The 15,253-nt window shown below is 64.2% G+C and overlaps 1 protein-coding gene across 2 annotated transcripts; it reads right to left on the reverse strand.

The window, feature by feature from the left end:
• Nucleotides 1-227: 227 nt before the first annotated feature.
• On the reverse strand, nt 228-15,249 carry IGSF9 (immunoglobulin superfamily member 9). Of its 2 annotated transcripts, XM_085315599.1 has the most exons (20): nt 15,198-15,249; nt 14,464-14,655; nt 9,322-9,474; nt 8,116-8,267; nt 7,516-7,633; nt 7,178-7,319; nt 6,749-6,894; nt 6,359-6,501; nt 6,140-6,280; nt 5,798-5,914; nt 5,257-5,407; nt 4,947-5,070; nt 4,661-4,836; nt 4,292-4,542; nt 3,970-4,054; nt 3,316-3,486; nt 3,014-3,059; nt 1,198-2,604; nt 648-793; nt 228-563 (listed from the first exon to the last, which is right to left on the reverse strand). In XM_085315599.1, exons 1-20 carry the CDS (start codon nt 15,247-15,249, stop codon nt 358-360), a joined length of 4,119 nt encoding a protein of 1,372 aa, XP_085171725.1. In that variant the 3' UTR covers nt 228-357. The 2 variants fall into 2 exon arrangements, with proteins under 2 accessions (XP_085171725.1, XP_085171726.1); XM_085315600.1 differs by lacking the exons at nt 9,322-9,474; nt 14,464-14,655; nt 15,198-15,249 and adding an exon at nt 9,206-9,309.
• Between the last annotated feature and the right edge of the window lie 4 nt (nt 15,250-15,253).

Genomic DNA, 15,253 nt, shown 5'->3' on the forward strand with positions numbered 1-15,253 from the left:
GACCCTGGTGAGAGCACCGGGAGGAGGGTGGGTGGGCGAGGGATGACCCAAGCATCATGGAGGGGACCATGGGGTGGGGAGGAAGGATGCGCAGGGAGCTCCAGGCTGCAACGGTGGTGGTGGTGGGGACAATGGAGATGACAGCAGCACCCATGGGTGCAAGGAGCATGGAGGAGGGTGCAGGGCCAGCGCCTGCTGGCGCAAGGTGCATGGAGCCACGCTGCTCTCACGTCTCTTTATTCTGCTCATGGCAGCCTTCCTCCTCCCCTCCCCCCCACCGCCAACCCCGCAGGTCTCTTCTGGCCCCCTGGCCAAGTCGGGGGGGGGGGGGCACTATGGGGCAGGCACTGGGGGGCCCTAGAGCAGCGTGGCCAGCTCAAAGCGCTCGGCGTAGGCGGCGCGGGCGGCGAGCCGCTGCCGCCGCTGCTGCGCCGCCTCCCTGCGGCGCCGGTAAGCCAGGAACTCCTCGCGCAGCGCCGTGCAGCGGGCCTCCGGGCCGCCCGCCGCCTCCAGCGCCTCCGCGGACTTGGAGTTCACCGGCGAGGCGCCCGGCCCTCGGGGCTCTGCGGAGAGAGGGAGAGAGGTAAGGGCCGGTTGTCTCCAGGCCGAGGGGTGGCATGGGGTGGCGCTGGGGCCCGGGCACTCACTCTGCTTCTCCAGGTCGTGCACGGCGATGGTGGAGATGGGTCGCGCGGGCTCCCTGCCGCGGTACAGCTGCAGAGCGTCGAGGATGTCCGACTCCAGCGCGAACTCCGAGTCCCACTCGTAGTTCTCGTCCACGGACGTGTTCCTCCTGCRGGACGCCGGGGTGCCATCAGCAGCCGGGCCTGCGCCCGCACCCCTGCCACCCCCACCGGAGAGGTGCCAGAGTGAGCGATGGGGCACGGCGTGGGGCCACATGRGAAGCAGGAGGTGGGAGTGACGGGCTGGCCCCAGCCACCCTGGTCCCCATGGCTCACCGTGACCCCCTCCAAGGGCCAGCCTGAGGCTGGACACCTCTGGGGCTCCTTCGGTGGCTTTGGGCTCACGAGTGGTTTCTGCTGTGGGTCCCGTGAGATGCCCGCTCTGGGTTGCCACGCAGCCGGGCGGCTCCGTGCCATGTGCTGGGGCATCCCGGCTGAGCAACGTGGCGAAGAAGAGGCCGAGATGCCCAAGCACGTGCCTCGCTTGCCCCTCGCCATCCTGTCTGCAGCTCACCTCTTGCCTGCGCTGGCCAGGGCTGGATCCTTCTGCAGCCTGTCCTCCTCCGCCGCAGGGCCTCGGCTTTGCCAGCTGCTCCCTTCCCCAAGCGGGGTGCCGAGGAAGTTGCCCCCGAGGGACGGTGCCAGGGAAGGAGGGCGCAGGAAGGAGGCGCTGCCCCGGCCGCTGCTCTGGCTGGTTAAACTGCCCCGCGGCAGCTTCTCCAGCGCGGAGGGCTCCTGCTGCCTGCGCGTCTCGGGCTGCCCCAGCAGGCCCAGAGCCCAGCTGGGCTCCGCGGGGACGGCCGAGGGCACGGCCTCAGTCCTACCGCTGGCYGCCTGGGTCCGACAGACTGGCTCGGGGGCCAGGAGGGGGCTCGGCGAGCTGCTCCAAGCGGCGGTGCCGGGCAGCGAGGCCTTTGCAGGGCCCACTTGCTGCTTAGGGGGTTTGAGGAAAGCCATGGCTGGAGGTGACGTGGCGTTGGCACATGTGTCCATGTAGTCCGGACGGACTGTCCGCTCCGTGCTCTCTGGGGAGCCTGCGGTCTCCAGCACGGTGGCCTCCAGGCTACCTGGAGGCTCTGGCTTGCAGAGGGGCTGGCTTGGCTCGCTCGGCTCCTCCTGGGGCGGCCAGTCGCCGTCGACGCACATCTCCTTGAAGAAGGGCAGGCTCAGGTACTGGAGGATCCCGCTCTGCACTGGAGAGTCACCTTTTTGCCGGCTGCTCCGGATGCTGGAGCTGTCCGGAGGAGCGAGCCGGGGCAAGGGGGAACCCTGGAGGGGCAACGAGTCCCACAGCGCGCTGGCCGTGCTCTCGCCGGGCTCGGCGCTGCCCGTGCTGTCTCGCAGCTCCTCAACGGCACTGTAAGGCAGGGTCGCGGCGGAGGCCACGGGGCTCACGTTGATGATGCACAAGGCTGTGCCGTCGTCCATGGGGCTGCTGCTGCTGCCGTAGCCAAAGTAGCRGCCCTGGCGGTAGCTGGAGGCCCTGGCTCCCCGGCGAGCTTGCCCCGTGGCCCRGGGTCGCAGCGAGACCCCCTTCTTCCAGATGGGCTCTTTCTCCTCCAGATGGACCTGCAGGTAGGGCTCGGGCTGCTGCGCCAAGGGAGGTGCGGGCGAGGGGTCCCGCTGAGGGTACAGCTCCGTCTCGGTGTAGGGCATTGCCTCGAAGCTGCCCTCCTCTGACTGCCTGTCTGTCTCCACCACGAAGCGCCCGTCAGGGCCCCGGCAGATCCGCTCCAGGGGCACGTGCTCCCCGACGTGGCTCTCGTACACTGCGTACCTGGAGCTGGCCCCAGCGATGCTGAGGCCCAGGCTGGTGCCTGCYTTCTCGCCCCACAGCAGCGTCCGGCGCAGGCTCTGGTAGGGAGATGCCGGCAGCTTCAACTTCATGGTACTGTCTGGGCTACCAGAGCCATGAGAATTGCTGGAAAAAAAAAGAGGAGTCACTCGAGCATCCTTATCCTGGCTCCTGGACTTCTCTGGCTGCACCCTGTTACGAGACAGCTTGCATCAGGCATCTCATGACAGGTATCATGACCCTGCAGTGCTGCCACGGGGTCTAGAGTCCGGCTCCTCTCCAGCTTCTGATCCTTTCYTCAGCCAAAATACTCAGCTAGGGCGAGCAGAGCACCGCAAGGGAGCCCTATCCGCATCCTGACCCAGCACCCCTCTCCCAAAGACTCCTCAACAACCAACTCTTCCACCGGAGACAGCAGCGGCAAGCCCGCCCAGCCTGTCCCACACCTGCCCTGAGCCAGCAGCGAGTGAATGAGGAGCGCAGTGAGACAGCAAGGGAGTGAGACGGAGAGGGAGCATGGCATGGCGTGACTTACTGTGGAGGTGGAAGCTTCTTGCTGGGGGAGAAGACGAGTGGTGGATCTGGAAGGTCATGAGAACACAAGGGGATCACATGGCGAGCAACTCAAAGTGACGATGAGGTGACAGCGGCACCCACTCCACCCTACTACCCCTCTTTGCGAATCTCCAAAGCCCTGCCAGAGCCTGGGCTGGTCTTATCCCYTCCTTGAACACCAACCCAGCCAACCAACCAGGTCCTGTCTCCCTGGGCACACCAGTCCRAGCTCTCTGAAAGCCTTGGGATCCAGACATCTGCACCCGCCCAGTTGGGTCCTACCTTGCCTTCGCTTCTGAATGCGCGTGGCACGCCGGCGGTTCATGATGCAGGCTGCCACGGTGCTGAAGATCACAGCCACGCTGAGGAAGCAGATCCCACCAATGACCCCAGCGAGCACTGGCTGTGGCAGGAGCTCCGGGAGCTGGGTGCGAGACGGATACACCTCCATGCCTGGGTGAGGACAGGAGACACCGTTAGACGTTTGGTTACCTGCAGAGCATCTTGGTGCAGTGGGCACGCTGGCTGCACAGCCGCCACACCACCGGCACTGCAGAGAGAAATAGTAGAACTTTGGCTTGCTTGCCCTTCTCTGCCCCCTGGGGCAGGTCACCTTCAGGTGGACCSACAACACCCACCGTGCCAGGCAGTGGGAGCAGGGATGCTCTGGACAAAGCTCTCTTGGTATCTAGTCCATCACACCAGTATCATRCAAGTTCCACTCATGGAGATGAATGTTCTCACAGAGCTAGCCTTGATGGTCCTACTCCAGGGCCACTCTATGGGCTGCATTCCYTGGTCTAGCAGTAGGGACACTCAGGGTGGGAACAGTAAGGAGTTTCTATTTGGGAAGATCCCAGGATACACCAGACACCTAGTCCCTTGGTTTCTGTCTCCAGGTCAGGAAGAGCAAGTAGGTCACAGCTGAGGCCTCACCTGCTGTGGAGACGTTCACCGTGTTGCTGGGATCGCTGATGTAGCTGCCCGCAAAGGCCACCAGTCGAAACTCATAGAAGGCGTCCTGGGGGAGTAGAGAGCCGTCAGCCTTGGCACAGCAACCAGACAAACCTCAGCCCCCCCAGGCTATAGAGTTGAGCAGCCCTGCTGCATCATCAGGGTCTTCAGCTTCTCCCAGCACTGGGCAGCAGCAACACTGACCCCTGCCAGGGGCCAGCCCCCTCCCTGTTGCATCCCTGCACTCGCGCAGAGCTGCTCTGTTGCGGGGGTGCACACTGAGGTTTCCCCTMGACAACTGCACCTTGATGAGTCCTGGCACCAAGACCTGGGTCTTCGTGCTGGGGATGGAGCGGTCCAGCACCTCCCAGCCACCCTTGTCCTGCCGCAGCTCCAGTGCGTAGCCGCTCAGCGCCACCGAGAACTGACCCGGAGGCTCCCACTGCAGCAGGACCCCACGCGCAGTCTCGTTGGCGGTTAGAGCCTGCGGCGGGGACAGGAAGATTCGCATGGTCATGGCAGGCAGCTCTGGAGGCACCGTGGTCAGTGGGAAGCCTGAGGAGAAAGGGGACATTGATGTGGGAGTGGATGTGGTAGCAAGGGGAGAACAGGGCAGAAACAGGGCTGTGAGGAACTGAAGGATTCTAGGGGCAGCACCATGGCCCACTCTTACCCCTGGGCACGGAGGTGACAATCTGGCTGAAGGGGCCACTGCCCAGCTTGTTCTGGGCCAGGACGCTGAACTGGTAGCTCATGTCTGGCTGGAGATTCTCCACCAAGAGGTGTTGAGCTCCTACTGGCACCGATAGTGACACCCAGTCATGATGGGCCCGAGGCAGATGCTTCACCCTGAAGAGATGTGGGACCTGTGAGCCCACAGCTGAGGGACAGGATGCTCTGCTGCCAGGTGGGATGGATGGGGTGCAGGCATACCACACCCCCACCCCTGTGGGACTCACAGCGGCGTGTACCAGACGCTGAACCTCTGGAAATAGCCTCCATCAAATCCTGGCTCCCAGGAGATGTTGGCTGCCAGCAGGAGTGGGAGCACAGAGACATTAGTGACGGCATGAGGACTGGTACCTGGCGGAGAAAGCAGAGAGAAGACACATCAGACAAGGGCAGCTCGGACAACAGATGCATGGGGACATTTCCATCCCCTTCCGGCRCAGTGAGACCGGGGTTGCTTACCCCACAGCTGCCCTCTCTATCCTTAGGGTACCTCAGCACCCATYGACCAGGCTTGCCTGCCAGGAACGAGTGACTCACCCAGCACGTGGACAGAGGTGGTGGTGCTGATGCGGGCCACCTGGTTGCTGGCTGTGCACTCCCAGACCCCGTGCTGTTCCTTGACGAGCGGGCGGAAGACGAGGCTGCTGTTCGCATCCACCTGGGCGCCGTTCTTCCCCGTGCTGCCCAGCTGCACAGCAAGGCACGGACATGCTGACAGCAGGTGACTGACTGCACCCAGCTGCAGGCTGGCTGCTCTGCAGCGACCCTGCCCATGCTGACGCAAACGGGCCCTGACATGCTTTAGATCCACAGCCCTGGGGCCAGTGTGGAAACAGAGGCCAAAGAAGGGGTAGGATTTTGCCCTTGTTTCTTAGAGAACTGAGGACAGCGTTAGCAATGGGCCCTGRGCCTCTTCAGCAGGAAGCAGGTTCTCAAGAGAGATGTGACCCTGCACAGCGGCCGTGGGGACAAGGATGCGGAGACTGCCCTGGGACAAGAGGCCCGATGTCCTAGAGGGCAGGAGTAGCATCAGCCTCCTAGGCGGGCTCAGCTGGTACCCCAGACCTGTGGCTCTTACCTTCACCCACGTGATAGTGGGTGGAGGATCCCCGTGGGCCATGCAGGGGATCACCAGCTCCCTGCCCACCTCCTGGAAATAYTCCTCCTTGGGGTGCACCGTGAAGGCAGGAGGGTCCTGGAATACAGTCAAGCACGGTGGTGGACTTGGTTGCAGGATGGACGGGGGCAGACCCATGGCAGGGCAGGCCGAAGGGCACCRCGGCACATCTGTATCGCTGCATAGTTGGGTTGTTGCAACGGTGGCGTGGCAGTGCCCGTGCCAAATGGGTGCTTGGCCCAGCAGGGTGGGAGCAGATGGGACAACGGGCTCAGGCAGCATCATCCACCAGCCCCACCTCACCTTGAGCAGCACACGCGTGGGCCGAGACTCGCCGGCTGTACCGTAGCTGTTGTATGGGGTACAGGTGTACAGTCCCAGCGCGTCATCGTTCCCCRTTGCAATGATGATGGAGCCATCAGATCTCACAGACCAGCCAGGAAACTAGGAGAGGGGGATGCTGGGGTCAGGACAAGGGGCTGGGGGCGGTGGGAAAACAGGGGAGGGTGCAAGCAGCAGTACCTTCTCCAGCTCCAGCGGSCGCCCATCTCTAGTCCAGCTGACAGAGAGCAGAGGGGGGTTGGCCCTGGTGGGGCACCGGATCACACCCTGCATCCCCTTGGGCAGGTAGGTCTCTGGGAGCATGGTGGTCACCTCCGCCGGATCTGGGAGGACAAACAGGGAACCAAGGCCTGCGTGAGGAYTGCAGGACGCTCACAGTCCCCACGGCAGCTGAAGGAGAACCCCCTTCATACCAGGGCCTGCAAGACCTGTTGGTCTGGCCCATGGGCACCTGGAGGGGTCCCTGCTCTGCTGAACCTGGAGGAGCATTTTTGTGAGAGGAGCTGCTCACAGTGTGCTGTGGGCTCCCGAGGGGCAGCAGGGCTGCAAGGGGGTCGCAGAGCCTCTTACACAGCACTGTGACGAAGGCCGAGGCAGAAGGTGGCTTCCACAGCCCATTGCTAGGGATGCAGGTGTATTTGCCAGCGTCGTCTGGGGTTGTTCTTTGGAGTAAGAGACTCCCATCCACCAGGACACGGACTCGAGCCTGGAGGTGGCTACAAAGAAAGGACAGGGGAAGAAAGTGAGCAGCGCAGCTGTGACTATCCCCACCGTCCCGTGGTGAGAGAACCTTCCTACTTAAAAACCCAAGCAGCTTATTGCCTGCCTGGAGCGTGCAGGGGTGCCTAGATCCAGGCTTTGTGGGGCCACAGCATCTCCTGCTGCGCCTCAGCACTGCCAGCCACATGGGATAGCCAGCAGGAGCCCATGATCACCCAGTGACGGCCCCCTCCTGCCATCCTGCTCGCCAGAATGTGGTGGGTCCCATTCCTGCCGTACCTGAGATGGAAGACGTTGCTGCTGCCCTGTAACCAGGTGTAGGTGAGGTTGCCGGGATAGGCCTCGGCCTGGCATGCCAGGAAGGCGTCCTGGGAGATGTTGACGGTGATATTCTGAGGTGGTACCACGATGAYGGGTGGCCCTGTAGCACGGCACAGAGAGGACAGTGAGGACTGGGGACAAGGGACAGCCCAAACTGCTCCAAAAGCTGGTCTGCTTGTGCTCCTCCCGAACCCAACCCCCACGATGCACCTCCCTCTGTGCCCTGGGGCAGCAGGGTGTACAGCACCCAACAGGGTGGCCCAGCTTGTCAGGGCTCAGACAGCACCCGCTCTTACCGTGCACGAGCACACGGGTGGTGTGGGTGATGGTGCCCTCCTTGCTGGAAGCATGGCAGGTGTACGTGCCGGCACTGGCTTGTTCCACGACAGCAATGCTCAACGTCCCGTTCCTCACCTGCAACGGCACCGAGTGCAGCCTCGTCAGCACCACTGTGGTGACGAGAGAGGGGCAAGCGCCGCTCGCCCAGCTCTGCGAGCTGCTGGGCTGCAGGAAGAGCTCCACTGCAGCACCACAGCCTTCCCCTTCTTGCAGTGAGTTCCCAAGACCTTCATCTGCATCAGGTTCAAAGGCTCTTCCCTGGGGAACAGTCCAGTGGTGCAGCGTCTTCCTGGCTGGCTGGACCTTCCCTGTGGACCCTTGGGAGTCATAGCATGGCCACCAAGGGATAGGACACCCTCAAAAGTATGGCATTGTGGGCAGGGCCAGTGGCAGGAGCCGGTTGCCACCTTGGTGAGGCCAGGCACATGCTCTCCAGCCAAGCAGAGGCTCATTGCTCTGTATRCCCTACAAGACCTTTGCTGAGATGTGGACGGACACCTGATGGTCACAGCTCCATGCCCCTTGGCATGAGGCTACCAAGAACCTGCCTTCCTCACCTGCACTGTGTCCCCGCTCTGCACAGCCAGGTCACTCCTCTTCCAGGTGACAATGGGCTGGGGGTTGCCAACAGCCGTGCAGGTAAGGCGCAGCGTGTCCCGGTCTCGCACCTCCACAAATGCAGGGGGAGTCTCCAGGAAGGTCGGGGGTGCTGCAAAGACACAAACCCAAAGTCTCAGCCCTGGATTGCTGACATGGCTTGACTGATCTTAGAAGACAAGTGAATTTGGCCACGCATGATCTTTGATGGTACAAGGCAGAGCAGTGATCTCTGAAGGCCCAGATCTGGGGCAGGATCCACATCTCTGGGAAACAAATTAGTGGCTGACACAGATCTCAGCTCTGCTGTTGCAGTAGCTGCTTTTCCTGCCCTTCAGGAAAACAAACTCCTCACGGTTGTCCCCCTCATCCTCCCTGTCATCCTCAAAATGGGGCAACAAAGTGACATGGAACAAGCACAGGCGCAAGGTGGCTGCATGAGCTCGGGGAAGGTCTCTCCTGGCACAGCGCACAGGAGAGCACAGGACAGGGTCTCCCTTGTTCAGGGCGTCAGAGAAGCAGCATCTGCTCTGTGAGGTCCATCCTGACTATCCAACAGGCTAAGCTGAGAAACTGAGAAAGGACTAGGAACAGCCCCATGGCCGGCAAGCAGGCCACTTGATAGTCAAGAGGCTCTGCCTGGCTCTGGCCTTCTCTATAAGTAGCTTGGGTCTTCCCGGAGCACAGGAGATGCCCAGTAACCCATCCTGGAGCCGGGACTTGGACGGAAGGCCCCCAAAAGAGCAGATACAAGAGTAATCTGCAGCAAGAGGCAGAGCTGGCTTGGGCAGGCAGAGCAGGCAACAGCCTGGGCTCACGCAGGCACAGCCAAGAGCCCAGCCCAGTGCTTGGAGATTTCAGGAGCAGTTTTGGCTCTGCCTGAGCCCTGTTACCTTTCTACACTACGCTAACCCAACCAGCTGCTAGCCCTCAGTCATGGTCCCAAGGCCATGCCTGAACAGGGTAGACCCGAGGCAACCCGAACCTGCCTCCAGGATCCTAAGCTCTGGTTGCACCATATTAAACACGGACATAAAGGCAGTGACAAACCCTGAAGGCCATTCCTGAAGTTCATAAAAGTGCCTGCTGCTGAGCGAGGAGCTGTTAAAACTTCCATGCCAACCGCTGCAGGAGCTTGCATGTGCTGAGCATCGCCCCGGCCRTACCGTTGACGGTGAGGTGGATCCAGGTGCCGTTCCGGAAGTCGTCGTCGGTGCTGTGCCGGTCCAGGAAGAGCACGCGGCACTCGTACCAGCCTTGATCCTCGGCGCGCAGGAGGTCGATGCGCAGCGAGGCGCCTTCCTCGATCCGCACGCGACCTGCCGAGCGAGAGGCGTCTGCCGCAGCTCGGGGCACGGCAGCGTCCGCGGAGCGCCCACCCATGCAGCGCTGAGCCAGCCCCCACGGTGGGCTCGGCAGCTTCCCCGGGGAGCTGGGCCGAGCATCCCACTCGGCAGCGCCCCGGGCAGCTGGGATGTGCTCGGGCTGCTTCCGCCTCGACCTGCTGGGACTGGCAGCTCCCGCTGCCGTGCCGGGGCATGGCACCGTTTAGCGTTACGTGGCTCGCTGCTGTTGGGAAAACGAGCTGGAGGAAGCAGAGATCAGCTCTGCCACCCGCTCCCGTGYGGAGCGGCCTCAGCAGGGACCCCCTAGACTCCTGGCAAGGTGGTTCCCATGCCCTAAGCATCTCTCCCTGCACCCAYGGGGACCCAAAAGCCCCTCGAGCTACCAGCCTGCCTGCAAAATCCCTCCCCATACCCTTCCCCATTGCTTCCCAGCAAGCTGGGGGCTTTCAGGGAAYGTCCCCTCGGCCGCCCTTTCCCCTCGGGAGCCCTCCCAGCTGTCYCACCCTTGGGAGCCCTGCTAAGCTCCGGGTAAGCAAGGCACCCCYGCACCTTTCCCTTGCCCTGCAGCGCGCAGTCCAGCTAGCCCAAACCCATCACCAGCCAGGCGAGGATTCGTGGCACGACCCGCAGTGGGGCTGGCACGGGGCTCTCCCGGGTTGCGGGGCTCAGAGCGGCCCCGCACCACACGGCCTCTTTGATGAGGAGGAGGATAAGGACCTAAAGCAAYAGCGAACGCAGCCCTCTAATCCCCTGGGCTATTATCAGAGCCATAATCGGCTCAGAAGCGCAGCAGGCAATTGGCTCAGCACCGGGGCTGGGGTGCGCAGACAGCACCCGCCACCGCCCCAGCACCCTGAGCACAAGTACGCACCCCCCGAACGTCGCTGCGTGCACCCACGCTCCGGAAAGCTCCTGCTGACCGGAGACGTGGGCTCAGCCCCTTGCGCACCGTCGCCCCRCGCTCCGAGTGGCTGGTCCGGCAGCACCGCTGCGAGACACAGGCCTGGCTCGCTCGCTCAAGCGCGCGCAGCCGGGACAGCGACACCGTGCAAACGGCTCTCGACACGCTTCGGAGCTGCCCTAAATCAGCACCTTCACGAAGTGTTTCCAGCAAAGTCAGTTTTGCCTCGGCGCGGCAGCCCTCGCAAGCCGAGGCAGAGCCGCGCAGGCAGCCGAGGGCGGGCGCGTGGCTGCGGCAGGGAGCCGAGCTGAGCTCAGCCCAGCGCTTCGCGGGCCGAACCTGCCGCCCGGAGCCGCGGTGCCACGAGTTCAGCGTCGCGCATGCGCTCTCTCTCCATGCGCCACTTGAGGCTGCAGGAGACTGGGTTCGGGCACCGCGTGGGTGCTGCAGCGGCAGGACGCAGCGATGGCACCCAAAGGACCCGGGAAGGAGCTGGGGGGCTAGGGGGGGCAGAAGCGGCTGCTCCCCTCCGCGCCCCAGCGGTGTGCACAGAGGGGAGCAGCCGTGCAGTAATGCCRCGCAGGACCGTGACGCCAGCCCAAGGACGACCTGGCATGAGGCTTTGCTTAGCTAGGGACGTGCAACAGGTCCCAAATACCGCAGGAGCCCAGGGAAGGGTTGCAGGAGCGGAGATGGGAGCAAAGGCAAAACACCCTCGGGACAAGGAGCCCTTCATCAGCTTGTTCCCCCGGCTGAGACCCCGGCGAAGCTACGGCAGCTTCAGGGAGCGCAGCAAGGCTCCCAGAGCCCCGGGAGCGCCGCTTCCCGGCCAGCAGCTGCCAGCTTGCAGCTCCAGGAGCCAGCCGGGAGCAGCAGCGGGCTCCTGAACAAAGGTCCTATTGGAARAGATCAGAGTGCCCTGGGGATACACCCCCAGCTTCCCTCTAATCCCCTGTGCTGGCCCCAGCCCCCTCCTCCTCATTCACCACCCAGCCTGATAACAAAACCGCCTTTGCCCTCCGYGACCAGCATCTCCCAGTGCCTGGCAACCACCATTCAAAGGGACACAAAGGGGGCTGGAGCCCCAGCCGTTGGCGGCTGCCGGGCGCTCAGCGCCACGAGGGGTAGGGGCTGGGGTACCCCGGAGCAAGCAGCRGCCAAGCCAAGGACCACCGGCTGCCTGCTCTGCACCGGGATGGCGGTCCATGACACCACGGGTGAGCTGTGACACTACGGGGGACAGCGGCCACCAGAGTGAGGGAGAGACGGCCCCATGTGCTGCAGAAGAGCAACCCAGGAGCTTGCACGGAGACAGATGCATCCCACCTCACTTGCATCCTACCCCGGGATGCCCCAAACTGCCCCATGATGGGAGCGGGCAGCAAGGTGGTGGTGGTGGTGGAGCTCCCTGCATCCTCTCGGGTGATATTTGAGCTGCTCCACCTGGGAAGGGCTGGAAGGAGGAGCTGCCCTTGGCAGCTATGAGCTTCTGCCCATCCCTCCCGTTCCCCGGGGCGCCACAGGGGATCGAAAATAAGCAGCCTGCTGCCATGGTGACAGCCACCGGCCCCCCTCGCCCACCCACCTCGCCCTCGATACAGCCGAGCAGGCCRGCGGGCGAGATTTCCCCCCTCCCCCTTTCCCCCAGCAGGTCCCTGTGCTGGCCCTCGAGCAACGGGAGCACCCAAACCTGCTCCCATACCCCCCCCCCTTGGGTGACAACCGGGATGGGTGCCGGAGCACCAGGAGGTGGGGAAAGGGGGGTCGAGAGTGCAGGCAGGTCCCTTCTGCCGCCTTCCCCCGGGGGTAATTTGAACTCCCCGAGGGGCCCTGCGAAGCCCCAGGGCTCAGGTAACAGGAGCGGGATGGAGGCAGCGTAGGGCAGCAGCCCAGCGCGGGCCTCCCAGCAAAGCAGGTGCCGGAGGGTTTGTCGTCACCRTCACCGCTGGCTCTGCCGAGCGGGGAGGGGTGGAGGCCACCGCGGCTGGCAGTGCAAGTTGTCCCCACGCCCGCGGGTACAGGCCAAGCCAAGCCAAGCCAGGCCAGGCCAGGCCAGGGTGGCGGCAAGAGGAGCGGAGGATCAGCCCCGAGGTTGGCTCCTTCCTGCGCCCGCATCCAGCCAGGAGCGGGCTCAGTCCGAACGCCAACACGTGGGCACTTTTTTTTTTTTTTTTAAGCAGTTTCGCTGGCGGAAATGGGATCCTGTGACTAGAGCCCGAGAGCTCCGACCTAGGCACAAACCAGCCACCTCCGCCCCTCCCTGCCGTTCCCATGGGAGGATTTTGGCGCGTTGCTGCCGCGGGCTTTCAGGGCGCCAGGCTCGGGCTGAAAGGGCAGCCGGCTGCCAGCCCTTCCCCTCCTCCGCCGGGGGAACGCCAAGCCTTTCCCTTAATTACGGGAAGGGCTTGTTGCYGTCGTCGCCTCCGCGTTCGCAGGGATCCCTCAAGGTCTGCCACTGCTTTACTCTAAAACGTCCCATAAATAGGAGAATATCCCCCTCCCACGCCACAGCCCTTCCCCAGCACAGCTTTGCTCCAAATCCCAGCCAGTCCAGCACCGCCAATTAGCAGCTTCACTGAAATCCCCTCCCCAAGCTCAACCTTCAAGCGACCCGCACGGGCCGAAGCGATGGCGAGGCAGCGGCTGGGGTGCCCAAAGCCCGGCAAAGAGCTGGGTGCCGAAGGCAAAGCCTAACTTCAGGGCTCCCTGCTCTCACCAGCTCTGCTCAACGCCCTGGCACAGCCCACCGCTAGCCTGCGGCTGAGCAAGACACTGGCTCCTGCAACAGCCACGTTCCCACCACCATCCYGGGCAGCCTCTGGAGCTCACCGCGATGTCCCTGGAAGGATTTCACCTGTGCCGGTGCCCACAGCAAAGACACGAGCAGGGCCAGCTTGTGGGATCGCACAGGACGGGGTGCAGCCTGGCAGTAGCACCTGGCTCTTTTTGGACCCCCAAGAGAGCCCGGAGAACAGTGCTACAATACAGCACCATTGCGATGGGCCCCAAGGTGCCATCGGGCAGTGCCCACGGTTGTGCCACCCACCTTGGAAACCTGCAGGCCTCGCTGGAGGTCCCCTGCCCAGCGAGGYCAGGAGAAAGCTTCCCCCAGGGAAGCAGCCCACGGGGGATTAGAGCAAACAAAGACYCGGAAGCAGCATCAATCCTGCCTTCGACCCCAAGGAACATCCAGCCTGGAGCCTGCAGGCACCACCCAACACCGAGCAGCGGGCTCYGGACTGCCCTCTGCCACCCTCCTGCTCCCAGCGCGGGGAGCGGGGGATTGGCGATGGAAAGAGGATGATGTTTCGTGCTGCCCGCAGGTCACAACAGATCYGGACCTGCCGCTGGCTTCCCTGATAAGCGATTTTGCGGCATGCACGCTAGGACAGAGGCACAACCCTTGCTCCCGAGCACAGCAGACCTGCGCCTCTCGGCGCCCAGGAGCTCCTACACGCAAGCAGTCGGCCTCTTGGCTGTGCYGCTTCCCAAGCGGGTGCTGCTGGGGGAAGGCCACGTTGACAAGCTGTGAGCAGGCACCACCGATGTGTGCTAGGAAGCCTTCTCCCACCCCATGGCTCCGGCGGGGCAACCACCTACTGCCGAGCTGAGGACCTCCGGCTCCTCCGCGGGCCGCTCGTCCACCGCTAGCGGGTCCCAAACCTCCTTCTGCCATCCGTCAAGCGGCTGGCACCAGGTTGGGGAGGGCAGACGGGGACTCGGCCCTGCCGCGGTGCCCTCCCCGCGGCCCTCTCGCTGCTCCAGGCCCGAGGGAGAGCCCCGCGGCGTTTGCTGTGTCTCCCCACCACCTCGGGAGCGTGATTAATGCGCTCTGACAGCGGCGGCCCTTRGCTGGGGCCCAGCCAAGGAGAGCGGGGAGGCAAGCAAGCAGATCGCGTTCCCGTCGTACGCCACGGCCGGCCTTGCCYGGGCTCACGTCAGGCTCCGGGTAACCCCCAGCCCCCCAAAGCCTGGGTCAGCGGGGTCTCTCCAGCACCCAGACCCACAGCTGGGGCCACAACACCCCGAGCGTGGGACGCCCGGCCGGCTGCGGGACTCACCGATGTACTCCGGGTCCACGCGCGGCGAGTAGAGCCCGAACTTGATGAAGATGGGCAGGACGAACCCGAAGCGGACCCACTCGATCACGTAGAGAGGGGGACGGGCCTCCCGAGCGTCCAGGAGGTCGCAGCCCAGGACCGTGCTCTCTCCGACCCGCGCGACCACAGCCTGAGACTCGCTCTGGCCGTTACCTGCTGGGGCCAACACACACACACAAAAGGGAGGGGGGGTTAAGCACTTGGAAGCGGGACTGCYGAGCTGCGGTTCGGACAACGCTCCCTCTTCCCGTGGGAGAGGGAACGGGCAGGATCCGGCACRGCCGCAGCAGCAGGCGCGCGCCGGCCGGCGGAGGCGAGGCGTGCCGCCACGCTGCCCGGCCTCCAAGCCTGTTGCGCCCGCAAATACAGCTTCGCCCCCAGCCCTCGCCCCCCACCTCCGTCTACCAGTGGGGCAGCGCGAGCGAGCCTCACCCCCGGGGACCCTCCGAGGGGCTCGGTGGTGATGGGGGGGGACACGCCAACCCCTCGCTCAGCGACCTCCCCCACCACCCCGGGCGGCTCTGGCTTCTCGCAGGTTCCCCCCCCCACCTCGTGGAGGGCGAACGCGGGGGCTACCGGGGAAGGGGCAGCGGGCGAGCTGGGGGGGCAGAGGGGATGCGCTCGGCATCTCCCGGCCCTTCCAACCGGAGCACCGGGGGGTGTGTGGGGGGGAAGGGACCCGCCGCGGCCCCTACCCTCGGCACCGGCGAGCAGGCAGAGGAGGACAAGCCATAGCCGCCACCGCATAGCC

Source organism: Rhea americana, unplaced genomic scaffold (genome assembly GCF_003343005.1).
Source record: "Rhea americana isolate MKP2758 unplaced genomic scaffold, rheAme1 scaffold_430, whole genome shotgun sequence".
Classification (NCBI taxonomy): Eukaryota; Metazoa; Chordata; class Aves; order Rheiformes; family Rheidae; genus Rhea; species Rhea americana.